This window comes from Miscanthus floridulus, chromosome 8 (assembly GCF_019320115.1).
Source record: "Miscanthus floridulus cultivar M001 chromosome 8, ASM1932011v1, whole genome shotgun sequence".
In the NCBI taxonomy this organism is placed as follows: Eukaryota; Viridiplantae; Streptophyta; class Magnoliopsida; order Poales; family Poaceae; genus Miscanthus; species Miscanthus floridulus.
This window is the reverse complement of record NC_089587.1, coordinates 43139356-43153937: the sequence shown is the minus strand read 5'-3', so window position 1 is coordinate 43153937 and position 14582 is coordinate 43139356. Positions and strand designations below refer to the sequence as shown.

The following is a 14582-nucleotide window of genomic DNA, read 5'->3' as shown; positions in this document are numbered from 1 at the left end:
AAACTGTGTAATTAGTTATTTTTTTTACCTACATTTAATACTCCATGCAAGCGGCTAAAAATTGATGTGATGGAGAGAGAGTGAAAAAACTTGGAATTTGGGATGCATCTAAACAAGGCCTGGGATTCAATCCAGTGCAATCCCAATCCCTAAATTTGCCGGCATTCAAGCTGCCGTCAGGGCTGTACCAGTACCAGCAGGCACAATCTGCGCAAAACAGACCGCGGATCCGCCACCTTTACCGTTCTCCTTTTGATCTCATCTCATCTCAGTGCTCAGGTCCCAGCAGGATGATCAATGATGAGCACATGGGGAAACGGGTGAGCAGAGCAGCAGCTGAAAAGGTGACACTGCAGGGCACGGCACAGAATCTATTCATGGATGAGCAACAGCAGCAGCAGCAGCAGCAGCAGCTGCGGCCATGTTGTACAGAGACGCTGCAGGGGATGATGACGACGACGCAATCTGCACATGGTCCTAGATTGAGACCGCTCATTCATGGCGCATCATCATGCGCAGCACACAGACAGTAGTACTCCGAAGCTCTTTTTTTCTCATCACTCATCAGGGTTGTCCTGGCGGTACAAGGAAAACAAATCACTCAAGCAAACCAATCAGATGTGATCCACAAGGCAGCACTATACAACCCAACAGCTCAAACCACAACCTGTTTTGCTTCAAGATCTTAATCCCAGCTCAAATTTCAAAACTCGACTAACACCTCCTTGTACTGCTAAGGATAACACAACAGGTTGCCTGTTGGCGTAACAGCCAACATATCTGTATTGTGTTACTACCCACCTAGATATAACAGAGGGGCTATTCAGAGTCAGATGAGTTGCCGGTGTCTGATTGCCGAACGCTTCGTTTGGTGGCGGCAGCCTGCTTTGCTGCGTATGCAGACCCTTCTCCATCGAGGATAACTTGGGATTTTGCGAGGCGTTCTTCCAGATCCTCGGTGCTGAAGTCGTCTTTGCCGCCAAGCTCATCAAAGCCAACCTTGCAATTACCAGAACAAAATATATGACTATTGTTAAATTAAATACAAAGCTAAGGAATCACTAACAAGAGTGTTCACTTACCACATAATCCTCAACCTTCGCATTCTTAACTATAGCAAGAGTGGGAAGGACAACTATCCTGAGCTTTTCTGTCAAGAAGGGAGCCTTCTCCGCATGAACTTTCACAAACCGTGTTTCAACATGCTGTTTTGCAAGAATCGACAAGTGTTTATCCACAACCTGCAGGTCAAGAGAGCAACATGATAAAATGATATTGCACAGCACAAGATGGCAAGATTGAACACAATGCAACTGATACCATCAGTTCTAGTGACCAACACAGTGAACGGATCATAACTGTAATAATAGGAAGAGGAAGAACATCAGCTTTGAGATTATACGAAAAGAAGAATTGAAAATTCAAAGACGAATGTAGTCGAATCTTGCAAGGCATCCCAACCATTGCAGTTTGCACCATTTGTTGTGAGACAGCCCAAACATTGCAGTCTGCCCCATTTGTTGTGAGGTTATGGGATTAAGGTGTTGTAGAGCAGCTGCTACGCTCGATAAGCCTCGCCACCCTGGTGCTAGGATTATAGAACTGAGAGAGAGGTTAAGATATCAACTTTTGCTTCCTTAATCATGAATGCTGACTCCCATATAAATTCAAAGATGAATGTATTCGAATCTTGCAAGGCATCCCAACCATTGCAATCTGCACCATTTGTTGTGAGACAGACCAAACATTGCAGTCTGCCCATTTGTTGAGGTTATGGGCTTAAGGTGCTGTAGAGCAGCTGCTATGCTCGATAAGCCTCACCTCCCTGGTGCTAGGATTATAGAACTGAGAGAGAGGTTAAGATATCAACTTTTGCTTCCTTATTCGTGAATATCCACTCCCATATAGAGGACAATGGAAGTATGGAACAAGTTAATCTTGATCCTAAGTTCCTAACAAACCAATCTTAATACAAACAAGCCCTGAACTAACACCTAACAAACCTAATAGAAAGCACTAATCCTCTTATCATGCTGTGCTGACCATCTTGCAGTCGGTTGTAGGCCTGGCACCACGTAACACCACTCCATAAGACAATCGAAACTATGGTGGATGAAAAGATTGGAAGTGTAACATTAATTGACCACAACCCTAGAAAACCTTTCTAGATACTGTCCTAGAAAGGAATGATGTGGAAGAACCAAATGAGATCATTTCGTTGCATCCACAACTTGCAATGCACTGTTGCAAACAAGCATAAGCAACTGGTCACACAACAGATGCATACTGCAAGGTCAATTGGAAGTGGTCATGGAAGATTGGATGCACTACGAGCACATGACTGGATTATATAGAGGCTATATGCAAGGAAATACAAAGATGACTGGTAGGAATTCCAAGATGTTTTAATTCATGCAAATCAAACATTTCCCCCCTCATTCTGAAATCAGGGGTCACAAGTGCAACCAAACCTTAGGAGTCCAACAGAGGCTAGATCGCCTCCTTCAATCACTGAAGGCTCTATGTCCGTGCAATGAACTAATGAACACATCTACTGATTGCTACCAGCAAAGCTTAGATAAGCTACAGCTAACACATTATTCCAACATGCACTCCAACTCATTATCATAAATCTCACCTCCTTCGATCACTGAAATGTTCTATGTCCGCGCAATGAACTAATTAGCACATCTACTGATTGCTACTAGCAAAGCTCAGATAGATACAGTTAACACATTATTCCAACATGCACTGCAACTCATTATCATAAATCTCAGAAGCCTAGAACCTTAATTAAGGCGTTGCAGGTTCATTTGTCTGAACTATTGGTGTTTTTAAGGGGCTAACAATGAACATTTCCTGTGCCAACAATTGGAATTGTCTAGAGCTGTCTCTACCAAAAACGGATGAACTAGGAGAAAAACTGCCCTGGTAAACCAAACAAAGCACAGAATTAACTTTCCATAGACTAGAAGCTAGCTCTTTTTATTGATAGGGTGTCCTTAGGCTTTGATTCATGTTTTAAATTCCGAAAGATGAATGGTTTTATCCTGATTTATGCATTTCAGAATAATTCAGGTTTGTTCATCTTCCTGAGCATTTTTGTCATTCAAAGATATGGTAACCAAAGTACCGAACAACGTTCTTAGAAAAAACATGCATTATCCTTCAGTAGAGCAAAGCAAGGATGTCATGGAGGTTGGGCTCTAGGGTAGCTGGACCTCGGCTATGCAGTTCATACCCTCGATCCGTAGGGTTGGGGCGAGGTTTTACCCCTCAGCGCCCTGTTGTTGAAGGGGATGAGATTAAGACTAATTGTTCTTCATTGCTTGATTCTCAAAGGCGTCTCATACATAGCTTTTAGAGGCACTCGGCCGGCTAAAGGAAAGAAGAGTTCACACTCCTAAAAATAGTTGAAGGTCCTGTCCACTGCATGCCTTCCCGGTTGATCAAGCCTGTCCACTGCATGGCTGATGAAGCCGCTCGGGCGCGTTGCTTCCATGAATAGGCATGGCCTGCCTCCTGGACCGCAACTGCGCATGCGTCCGCTCTTGCCTGGTCAGCATGCGTGCTCTTCCATTGCCCGCTTCTCGCGGGGTGTTCCCTGGCTCTCCTCCTAGAGGGGGTGTAGCCCCACATGACAAAGGACACAGGGCTCGAAGCACTTCCTGACCACGGATAGATACCATGTTACCATTCATTTGTCATTATTTGAATCTATCTCTGAGGAAGAGTGTCTGTTAAAGTTAACAAAAGATTTCAAAGGTATATTACCTCTACAAGAGCTTCTACACAAATAGAAACAAATTTGACTACCTCAACACTCTGTGAAGGAAAAGGTTCAGGAAGCTTATGATGCTTGGAACGAACTCACACTCGTATTTGCTCATTTTCCACATGAATTCCTAAGTTTTTCTTCAGCTAAGCAGTGATGATGTCCATGTAGGTCATCAATTGTATCCCAAAGAAGATATTTGGCTTGAAGTCCCTAGATGAACTTTTCCTAGGCCAAAGGGAATTCAAGGTGCCACCTTAAGTGTTTGGGTGCTCAGGGTCACCAACTATGGCGTACCCAGTGCAGAGAGCTCCCGCTCTGTGCGGGGTCTGGGGAAGGGTGTCAGTGGCAAGCCTTACCCTCGCCTGTGCAATGCGAGGAGACCGCGACTCGAACCCGGGACCTTCCGGTCACAGGCGGTAAGACTCTACCGCTTGCACTAGGCCCGCCCTTCTCAGGGTCACCAACTATCAGTTGGCAAATTGAGCCCTCAATGCCACTCTTAGTAACTGAGGTGTAGTATTATTGGCTATGGATCAGATCAAAAGGGTTACATATGAAAATGTGAGAATGGATTGAGTTTGAGCACTTAAGAATGTGAAGTTTGTACTCTCATGACACCAAGAGTGAAAATTGAGGCGAATGAACACAATTGAAGTTTGTACGGGGGAAGAAGTGGTTGTAGGACAAGCTTCGTGTAGTGGGAGGCTGAAATATAGGGAGTGGAAGCACAAGCACCCTATTCAACCCTCATACTCTCCCACAGAGTCCACCTCATTTCTCTGTCTTCTTACTCATTCTTCCAGTGATGATGTCCCTACACCATCCTCATCCATTATGCCCATTCCCGATCAACATGTGTCCATCACACCTACTGTGTTGTCTCCACATGAGACACACTTCTCCTGCGTGTTCGAGAAAAAAAAAATGTGTTGTCTCCACATGAGACTCCTGCTCCTGCTCCTGCTCCTGCACCCCCACCCCCACCTCCGCCGCCTAAACCTCGGGGTCGCACTACTACTAGGCCTGCTGACAAGTATTGTTTTCCATGCATGAGTGTTGTTGCTGAGCCATCCACGTATCACAAAACTTCTATCATTCCTGAATGGCAGCTTTCGATGTCTGAGGAGCTTGCTGCCCTTGATCGGACATGCACTTGGGATCTTGTTCTATTACCATCACATGCCATGCCTATAACATCTAAATGAGTATTCAAAAGACCAGGTCTGATGGTTCTATTGAGCGATATAAAGCTAGGCTTGTTGCTATAGGTTTTCAACAGACTCATGCTTGTGATTATAATGAGACATTTGCATCGGTTGCTTATATGACTACCGTCCATATTCTTATTGCAAAGGCTGCTACTTCATCATGGGATATGTCTGACGTTGCTTTATATGATGATTTGAATGAAGAGGTAGCCACCCCTAGGTGTTGATGCTCCCTTGGGATATTTCTGTCGTCTTCATCGTGCTTTAAATAGTCTTAAATAGGCTCCTCGTCCTTAGTTTCTGTGACACGGGCTGCTGGTTTTTCACCTAGTGCTAATGATCCTGCTCTATTTATTCACCTTTCTCCACGTGAACGTACTTTGCTTCTTTTATATGTTGATTACGAGCGACGATGTGGAAAACATTTCTCATGTGAAGCAGCAGCTTGGTGAGCAATTTCAGATTTATGATGATTTGGGTCCTCTCAGTTATTTCTTAGGGATTGAGCTTTCCCATTCTGCATAGGAGTATTATCTCTCTCAGTCCAAATACATAAAGGACCCTATTGCTCGTTCAGGCATTACTAATAATCGCATAGCTGCTCCACTTGCAGCTTTGTGCTACTGATGGTATACCTCTTGAGGATCCTTCTCGATATACGCATATTGTGGGCAGCCATGTTTATCTCACTGTGAAGCAGCAGCTTGGTGAGCAATTTCAGATTTATGATGATTTGGGTCCTCTCAGTTATTTCTTAGGGATTGAGCTTTCCCATTCTGCATAGGAATATTATCTCTCAGAGTCCAAATACATAAAGGACCCTATTGCTCGTTCAGGCATTACTAATAATCGCATGGCTGCTCCACTTGCAGCTTTGTGCTACTAATGGTATACCTCTTGGGATCCTTCTTGATATACGCATATTGTGGGCAGCCATGTTTATCTCACTGTTACTAGACCTGATATTGCTCACGCAGTTCATATTTTATAAATCATTTTGTGAGTGCTCCTATTTATATTCATTTTGGTCATTTGCTTCGAGTGCTTGCGACTACCAATATAGAGATTTATGGCTTTGATGGTTGCTTGCTGATTTTGGTATTTCATGTGATGTTCCCACACCTCTTCTACGTGATAATACTGGATCCATAAAGATTGCTAATGAAAAAATGAAACATCGGTGTTGCCTTCTTTACTCGTTCCCACTATCATAAAAAAAACAATTGCTCTTCAGTATGTGTCCTCAGAGTTGCAAGTGGCAGACTTTCACTAAAGCACAAACACGAGAGCAGCATCGGCTTCATTTGCTCAACTCAATGCTTCAAATCCTCTGCTTCCACCTTGATTTTGAAGGGGGTGTTAAGTATATATCAAGGACCATATGGCACACATGAGGCTCCCTATATAATGTCATCTCCACTAATACAGTGAAATCTTCAAGGTTAATAACAGTTGAGACAGCATGGGGAAAGGAAGCATGGGCATGGAAATTGTCCACCTAATCGTGCCATTTGTGGCCACTGGCCTCCTTTTTCCGCCATAAGCGGCCAGGGATCGGCTCCAAACAGGGCCTAAAGCTTTTGCAATTTGAGGAACAGTATTGCAAAATTTATGTCAATTACTGTTGTATTTCATGTGACAAAAGGCAAGTTTTATAGGACGGCGATTTATGTGACAAAAGAGTACCACAGAAGCTAAAAGACAAGTTTTATAGGACGGCGATTAGACCTGCTATGTTGTATGGTGCAGAATGTTGGCCTACGAAAAGACGACATATTCAACAGCTAAGTGTCGCGGAAATGCGTATGTTGCGTTGGATTTGCGGTCATACAAGAAGGGATCGAGTTCGGAACGATGATATACGTGAGAGATTAGGGGTAGCGCCAATTGAAGAAAAGCTTGTCCAACACCGGTTGAGATGGTTTGGACATGTGCAACGGAGACCTCCAGATGCACCGGTGCGTAGTGGAATCCTAAGTCAGGATAGTAACGTGAAGAGAGGCAGAGGAAGACCGAAGTTGACTTGGGTAGAGGCAATAAAAGGAGACTTGAAAGGATGAAATATACCCAAAGACTTAGCCTTAGATAGGAGTGCTTGGAAGACAGCTATTCACGTGCCTGAACCTTGATTGCTTTTGTTGGGTTTCAACTCTAGCCTACCCCAACTTGTTTGGGACTTAAAGGCTTTGTTGTTGTTGTTGTTGTGACTGTTGTATTTCATCTGTACATAAAGTATTTATTGCATCCCTACAGAGTGTCTACTGACATTTGTCAAGGATTAGCAAGCTGCTTCACAGGATCCCAAGTGGAAAGACGCCAAGGATCTTTGCGCACTAGCAAAGAACAAGAAATCAAAATCTAATTACCTTTAACACGCAAGATATATGGTGCAAACGGGTGCTTACTGTGAATCTAACTCAAGAAGACAGGATCGGCTGCAAATCTAACAGGAAAGACAGCAATATGGTGCAAATGGGTGCTTAATTTGAACCTAACCAAAAAAAGCAAGGTTGGCTGCAAAAGGTTTTAATATAATCAGTACCAAAGATGGGCATGATGAGTTGAGAACACTCATTTCTTGTATCTCAACTTTGTATCGCCTCTCTGTCACTTGAATGCAAAGAATATTTTCTTCCACGGTGGGAAGAGATTTTTCTTGATATCCCATCGAGATATGAACTCCGCCTATGTTGCCTCAACATAGCAGGTCCCAAGCCCTGATAAAGGAGGAGGGTTGTGATAGACGTGGCGAGCCAACGTTAAATCTAGCCATTCTAATGGAGATGAAACCCAAAAGAAAACCGTTGGGGCGTAACCCTCTTAGCGACGCGCCATATGGAACCCGGGTATGGTGTTAAATGAGCAAGGGCCGGGTTGTCACCCCCGTGACGCGCCGTGTCGCGATCCGGGCACGGTGTCAAGTGAGGAAGGATCGGGTCGTCGCATCCTTAGTGGCGCGCTACATCGGCGCTCGGGTGTAGTGAAAAATGAGCAAGGGTCTTCACATCTGAGTCGACGGGTGCGAAGGGTAAGGAAGCTAGTCGAACCAACTAGGATCCGTTTAGGTAGTTGAAATGTAGGGTCGCTTACAGGTAAGTTAAGAGAATTAGTTGATACCGCGACTAGGAGGCGTGTTAATATTGTCGGATACCAGAAAAAGGGATACCCCAAGCAAAAACCAAAAAACTGCTTAGACCCTAAAAACAAGAACCAATAAGACAAACGAGGTCTCAGCCAAAATCTCCGATTCGCCCGAGGCCCCCTCGCCGAGGCCCCTTCGCCCGAGGTCCCCTCGCCGAGGCCTCAGAAGAAGTACCGATTCTCCGATTCGCCCGAGGCCCCCTCGCCGAGGTCTGCGATTCTCCGATTCGCGCGAGACCGGCTCGCCACCAGCCCCGCGACCACCGCTTTGACTAGACAACTCTGGCTGGACATCACATCCAATCAAGGCGCTCAACCACTCCGACAACCACACAACGGCACAGTGCAGCGAAGTGGTAGACCCGACGTCAGTCACGTCAGCGCCCTGCCATCCACGACGGGACTGTGCAGGGGTTACCGGCTACTGTGCTGCCTAAACTCCTGCACCAAGGACGAACACGACGTGGGGAGTCAGAACTGGGTTCCTGTGACCTCGGGACCAGCGGACCGACCGCTCCGCCTCGCCCGAGACTCCCGGTAGGGCCTCGGGTGAACTAGCCATGCTCCGCCTCGCCCGAGGCTGGGCTCGTCCCGCAACCTCGTCGCCTCCGCCTCAAAAGTCGCTCTGGCAGGCTGTCGCATCCAATTAATGCGCCCAGCTGCACCCACTACGTAAGCCACGATCGGCAGTGCGCCGCGACAGGAGCGACGGGACAACGGTCAAATCGCCTTTTTACCATCCCTTACTGACAATACAGGGTACCGTATCCTGTAGACGCACGTTCCGCACTGTTTCGCCTAAATCAACTACGACGATGGCCGCCAAGACCCCACATTGCCACCTGCAAAGGCCTCGGCACAGCAGGCCCCAGCACAGCGGGTCTCGGCCTCAGCACAGCGGGTCTCGGCACAACCGACTACAGCAGCCACCAGGCCTCGGCACTTCACCAAGTCAACAAATGTACGGGAGCGCAGCACGTCGCCGGCCTTGGAGACCATACCGACTAGACACCGACGGGAACTCCCACGACGCCACGCTGCTCCAGGGAGCAGAATACGTCAGCAAATAGTAGCCTTCTCATGTACTTCCGGCTTCCTCCTTGTGGCTATAAAAGGAGGTAGCCGGTACCATTTCTGGGGAAGCAAAGGGGAACAACCCACACGGGCAATGTGCCTCACCCTGTAACCTGCATTTCTCTCCGCAGAGACTTGGGACGAACTCCCTCTCTCGCTTAGCTTGTAACCCCCTGCCACGAGCACCCCGGTGCAAGGAATACAAGAATACCCCCTCAGACTGGACGTAGGGCATTCACTGCCTGAACTAGTATAAACCTTGTGTCTCTTTGCATCACCATCCGGAATAAGGAGCACGCAGCACGAATTCACTCGTCGGTTGAGGGACCCCCGGTTCCAAAACACCGACAGTTGGCGCGCCAGGTAGGGGCCGCTGCATGTCGTTTTCGTCATCCCAGCAGGACCCGGATGGCAGATCCCATACGACCATTGCGTCTCGGCACGATAGTCTGGTTCGGGAGCCTAGAGTTCGTTTCTCTAGGACATGAGTACGATATGGTATTCCTCCCACCCAGAGCCTCATCGACCGACGACGACGCCACGCACCAGCAGCCCGCGCGCAGGCGGCGCTCGGGCCGACGCTCCCGCCGCAACCGACAAGCACGGCGCGCGCGGGACCGCCTCAACATCACGCAAGACCAGGGCGACGCTCCGCGCACCGCTGGTTTCCCCCACCCGGCTGTCGGTACAGAGTCCCTGGCTGGGGACCTGTCCAGCTTAAGTCTGGGCGAAAGGGAGACGCCGGCAGCACGCAGCAACGCCCCGTCAGCAAGCTCTGCCCCGCCGCCTCCTGAGGAACCGACTCCGGCGGGGCCGAACCCGGCGGTGGCCCCATCTCTGTACCCCTTCGGGTTGAGAAATGCCGCCGCCACCTACGCTCTCGCCTACGCCTCCACTCACGCGGAGCCTTCGGAGCCCTCGGGAGGCCAACGTTTCGCCCTTGACTTCTCCGCCGGAACGTCGGCCTGCACCCGCGCCGAGTCCTCGGAAGAGGACGAGGCGTGGGCCGGAGCAGACTTCTCAGGCCTCTGCGACCCTGAAGCCATGCGTCGCTTCATGGCCGCAAGCGACTATTGCTTCGGTTACTCCGACTCCGATGACGAGGGCACTTACAACCCCACTCGCGAGTGCTTCCACGTCGGGCTCGGGATGCCAAGAGCTGGTGATGAGGATGCAGGGGCAGGCAACCGTTCCCCCCCCCCCACGCGAGGGGGGAGGTGGCGCAACATCTCCGCACATCGGATCCCCGGCAGCGCGGAACGAGAACCCCGCCCCCGAGGGACTCCAATGCCTTGACCTGGAGCAACTCCGTGAGCTTCAGGCCAAGGTCGAACAAGACCGGCTCCTTCTGCGGCAGCTCCGAGAGACACTCGAGCGAGAGCAGCGGGGGCGCGGTGACGGCGGAGCATCCCGGCTAAGGGCTCGCGACGTCTACCACCGCATCAACAACGACGAGGGGGGTGCGCTACCCCCCACCTTCAATCGCGCTGGCCAGAACATTGCCGCAGCGGCGATGCTGATCCGAACGATGCCCGAGCCATCAACCACCGAGGGGCAGCGAGTCCACGGCGCGCTCCGAGGCCTTCTCGAGACCGCCGCGGTGCAACAGGCCGAAAGCTCCGCGTCTCGACGGCGCGGAGACGCCTCAAGATAGCCCTCAGTACACGACCGCCTCAGGGCCCCCTCGGTGGACGATCGCCTCAGGGCACCCTCGGTGCACGACCGCCTCGGCGAACGGCGCGAGGCGCAAGGCGACCACGACGTGGTCATAGGACGACGGCGCCGCGACCGTGATGGGGCTGCCCGAGGTTACCAAACGCACCGGGGCGGCCGCTACGACAGCGACGAGGACCGTAGTCCTTCTCCGGGACCACCCGGCCCTCGAGTCTTCAGCAAGGCTATCCGCAGCGCCCACTTCCCGGCCCGGTTTCGACAACCGGCCAACCTCTCGAATTACAGCGGCGAGACCAACCCCGAGCTGTGGCTGGCCGACTACCGCCTGGCGTGTCAGCTAGACGGTGCGGATGATGACCTGCTCATCATCCGCAACCTGCCTTTGTTCCTGTCAGACTCAGCGCGAGCCTGGCTCGAACACCTTTCCCCCATGCAGATCCACGACTGGCGAGACTTGGTAAAGGTCTTCGTCGGGAATTTCCAGGGCACGTACGCACGTCCAGGGAACTCCTGGGACCTCAAGAGTTGTCGCCAGAAGCTAGATGAGTCTCTCCGAGACTTTATCCGGCGATTCTCCAAACAATGCACCGAGCTGCCTAGCGTCGGCGACTCGGAGATCGTCCAGGCGTTCCTCTCTGGCACCACCTGCCGAGACCTGGTTCGGGAGTTAGGCCGGAGCGTGCCAACCACGGCATCAGCACTCCTCGACATCGCGACCAGTTTCGCCTCAGGCGAAGAGGCCGTTGGGGCCATCTTCCCCAACAACAAAGGGAAACGAAGCGACGAGATCCCCGAGGCCTCGACATCCCGCCCCGCCCTGAAAAAGAAAAAGGGTCGTCAGGGGAAGCGGGAGGTCCTCGAGGCCGGCCTCGTCGCGGCAGCGGACCGCAAGAACCCCCGAGGCCCAGGGCTCTTCGACGACATGCTCAAGAAACCCTGCCCTTACCATCAGGGCCCGGTGAAGCACACCCTCGAGGAGTGCACCATGCTTCGGCGTTACTACGCCAAGCTCGGACTCCCCAACGACGATGTCAAGAGAAGGGGCGCGGACGACAAGGGCAACGACAAGGACGACGGATTCCCCGAGGTACACAATGTCTTCATGATTTTCGGCGGTCCCTCAGCGTGCCTCACGACGCGCCAACGAAAGAAGGAGCGCCGAGAGGTCTTCTCGGTCAAGGTGGCCACTCCCCAGTACCTCAACTGGTCTCGCGAAGCAATCACCTTTGACCGGGACGACCATCCTGATCACGTCCCAAACCCCGGGCGGTACCCGCTCGTCGTCGACCCGATCGTCGGCAACACCCGACTCTCCAAGGTGCTCATGGACGGAGGCAGCGGCCTCAACATCCTCTACGCTAACACCCTGGAGCTCCTGGAGCTCGACCGGTCACAACTCCGGGGCGATGCCGCGCCCTTCCACGGCATCGTTCCGGGGATGCGCACGCGGCCCCTCGGGCGTATCGACTTGGCCGTCTGCTTTGGCTCCCCCTCCAACTACCGCAAGGAGGTCCTTACCTTCGAGGTGGTTGGGTTCAGGGGGACCTACCACGCCATCCTGGGACGTCCATGTTACGCCAAATTCATGGCGATCCCCAACTACACCTACCTTAAGCTCAAGATGCCGGGCCCCAACGGCGTCATCACTATCGAGTCCACGTACGAGCATGCATACGACTGCGACGTCGAATGCGTCGAGTACGCCGAGGCTCTCATCGAAGCTGAGACCCTCCTGGTCAACCTCGACCAGCTCGGCAGTGAGGCACCAGACTCCAAGCGCCGAACCGGGACCTTCGAGCCAGCAGAGGCTGTCAAGCTCATCCCGGTCGACCCCACCTGCTCCAACGACCGAGCACTAAGGATCAGCGCCACCCTCGACAGCAAATAGGAGGCCGTGCTCGTCGACTTTCTCCGCACGAACGCCGATATTTTCGCGTGGAGTCCCTCGGACATGCCGGGCATACCGAGGGAAGTTGCCGAGCACGCCTTGAACATTCGGGCCGGCTCCAGACCGGTGAAACAACGCCTACGCCGATTCGACGAAGAAAAGCGCAGGGCCATCGGCGAGGAGGTGCAGAAGCTTTCTGCGGCCGGATTCATCAAGGAAGTATCCCACCCGAAGTGGTTAGCTAATCCTGTGTTAGTTAAAAAGAAAAATGGAAAATGGAGGATGTGTGTAGACTACACCGGTCTAAACAAGGCATGTCCAAAAGTTCCGTTTCCATTACCTCGAATCGATCAAATCGTCGACTCCACGGCGGGGTGCGAGACCCTGTCTTTCCTTGATGCGTACTCCGGTTACCATCAGATCAAAATGAAAGAGTCCGACCAGCTCGCGACTTCTTTCATCACCCCATTTGGCCTGTACTGCTACACGACTATGCCATTCGGCCTCAGAAACGTAGGGGCCACGTACCAGCGATGCATGACCCAGGCCTTTGGCGAGCACATCGGGCGAACCGTCGAAGCCTATGTGGACGACATCGTAGTCAAGTCCAGGCAGGCCAGTGACCTCGTCAAAGACTTGGAGATAGCCTTCAAATGCCTCAGGGAAAATGGCATCAAGCTCAACCCCGAGAAGTGTGTCTTTGGGGTCCCCCGAGGCATGCTCTTGGGGTTCATAGTCTCGGAGCGCGGCATCGAAGCTAACCCAGAGAAGGTCTCGGCCGTGACCAACATGGGACCAATCCGAGACATCAAGGGAGTGCAGAGGGTTATGGGATGCCTTGCGGCCCTGAGTCGCTTCATCTCACGCCTTGGCGAAAAAGGTCTGCCTCTGTACCGCCTCTTGAGAAAATCTGAACGCTTTTCCTGGACCCCCGAGGCCGAAGAATCCCTCACTAAGCTCAAAGCAGTGCTCACCAATCCTCCCGTCCTAGTGCCACCAACCAAAGGCGAAGCCCTCTTACTCTACGTCGCCGCAACAACCCAAGTGGTTAGCGCGGCCGTAGTGGTCGAGAGGCAGGAAGAGGGGCACGCTCTACCCGTCCAACGACCTGTTTACTTCATCAGCGAGGTGCTCTCCGAGACCAAGACACGCTACCCCCACATCCAGAAGCTGATCTATGCCATAATCTTGGCTCGACGCAAACTGCGTCACTACTTCGAGTCCCACCCGGTTACCGTGGTGTCATCTTTCCCCTTGGGAGAGATAGTCCATAACCGGGAGGCCTCGGGGAGAATTGCTAAGTGGGCCGTAGAACTCATGGGGGAAGCCCTGTCTTTCGCACCCCGAAAGGCCATCAAGTCTCAGGTCTTGGCCGATTTCGTGGCGGAATGGACCGATACCCAACTACCACCTACTCAAGTCCAGGCGGAGTACTGGACCATGTACTTCGACGGGTCTCTGATGAAGACCGGGGCAGGCGCGGGTCTGCTCTTCATCTCCCCCCTCGGGGTACATATGCGCTACGTAATCCGACTCTACTTCGCCGCTTCCAACAACGTCGCCGAGTACGAGGCCCTCGTTAACGGCCTGCAGATCGCCATCGAACTTGGGGCACGGCGCCTCGACGTTCGAGGAGATTCGCAGCTTGTCATCAATCAGGTGATGAAGGAGTCAAATTGCCACGACCCCAAGATGGAGGCATACTGCACGATGGTACGCAGCCTAGAGGACAAGTTCGATGGCCTCGAACTCAACCACATCGCACGAAAGTTCAACGAGGCCGCAGACGAACTGGCAAAGATGGCGTCGGCGCGGACCC

At 51.6% G+C, this 14582-nt stretch overlaps 1 protein-coding gene across 1 annotated transcript in view; it reads right to left on the bottom strand.

Annotated features, from left to right (window-relative positions):
* Positions 1-532: 532 nt before the first annotated feature.
* LOC136471791 (thioredoxin domain-containing protein 9 homolog) overlaps positions 533-14582 on the bottom strand; it is a 29020-nt gene continuing 14970 nt past the window's right edge. The window contains exons 3-4 of the mRNA XM_066469542.1: positions 1083-1241; positions 533-999 (exon numbers count right to left, since the gene is read on the bottom strand). Coding sequence (XP_066325639.1) covers positions 820-999; positions 1083-1241 — 339 coding nt within the window. The 3' untranslated portion in view covers positions 533-819. The remainder of the gene's footprint in view (positions 1000-1082; positions 1242-14582) is intronic.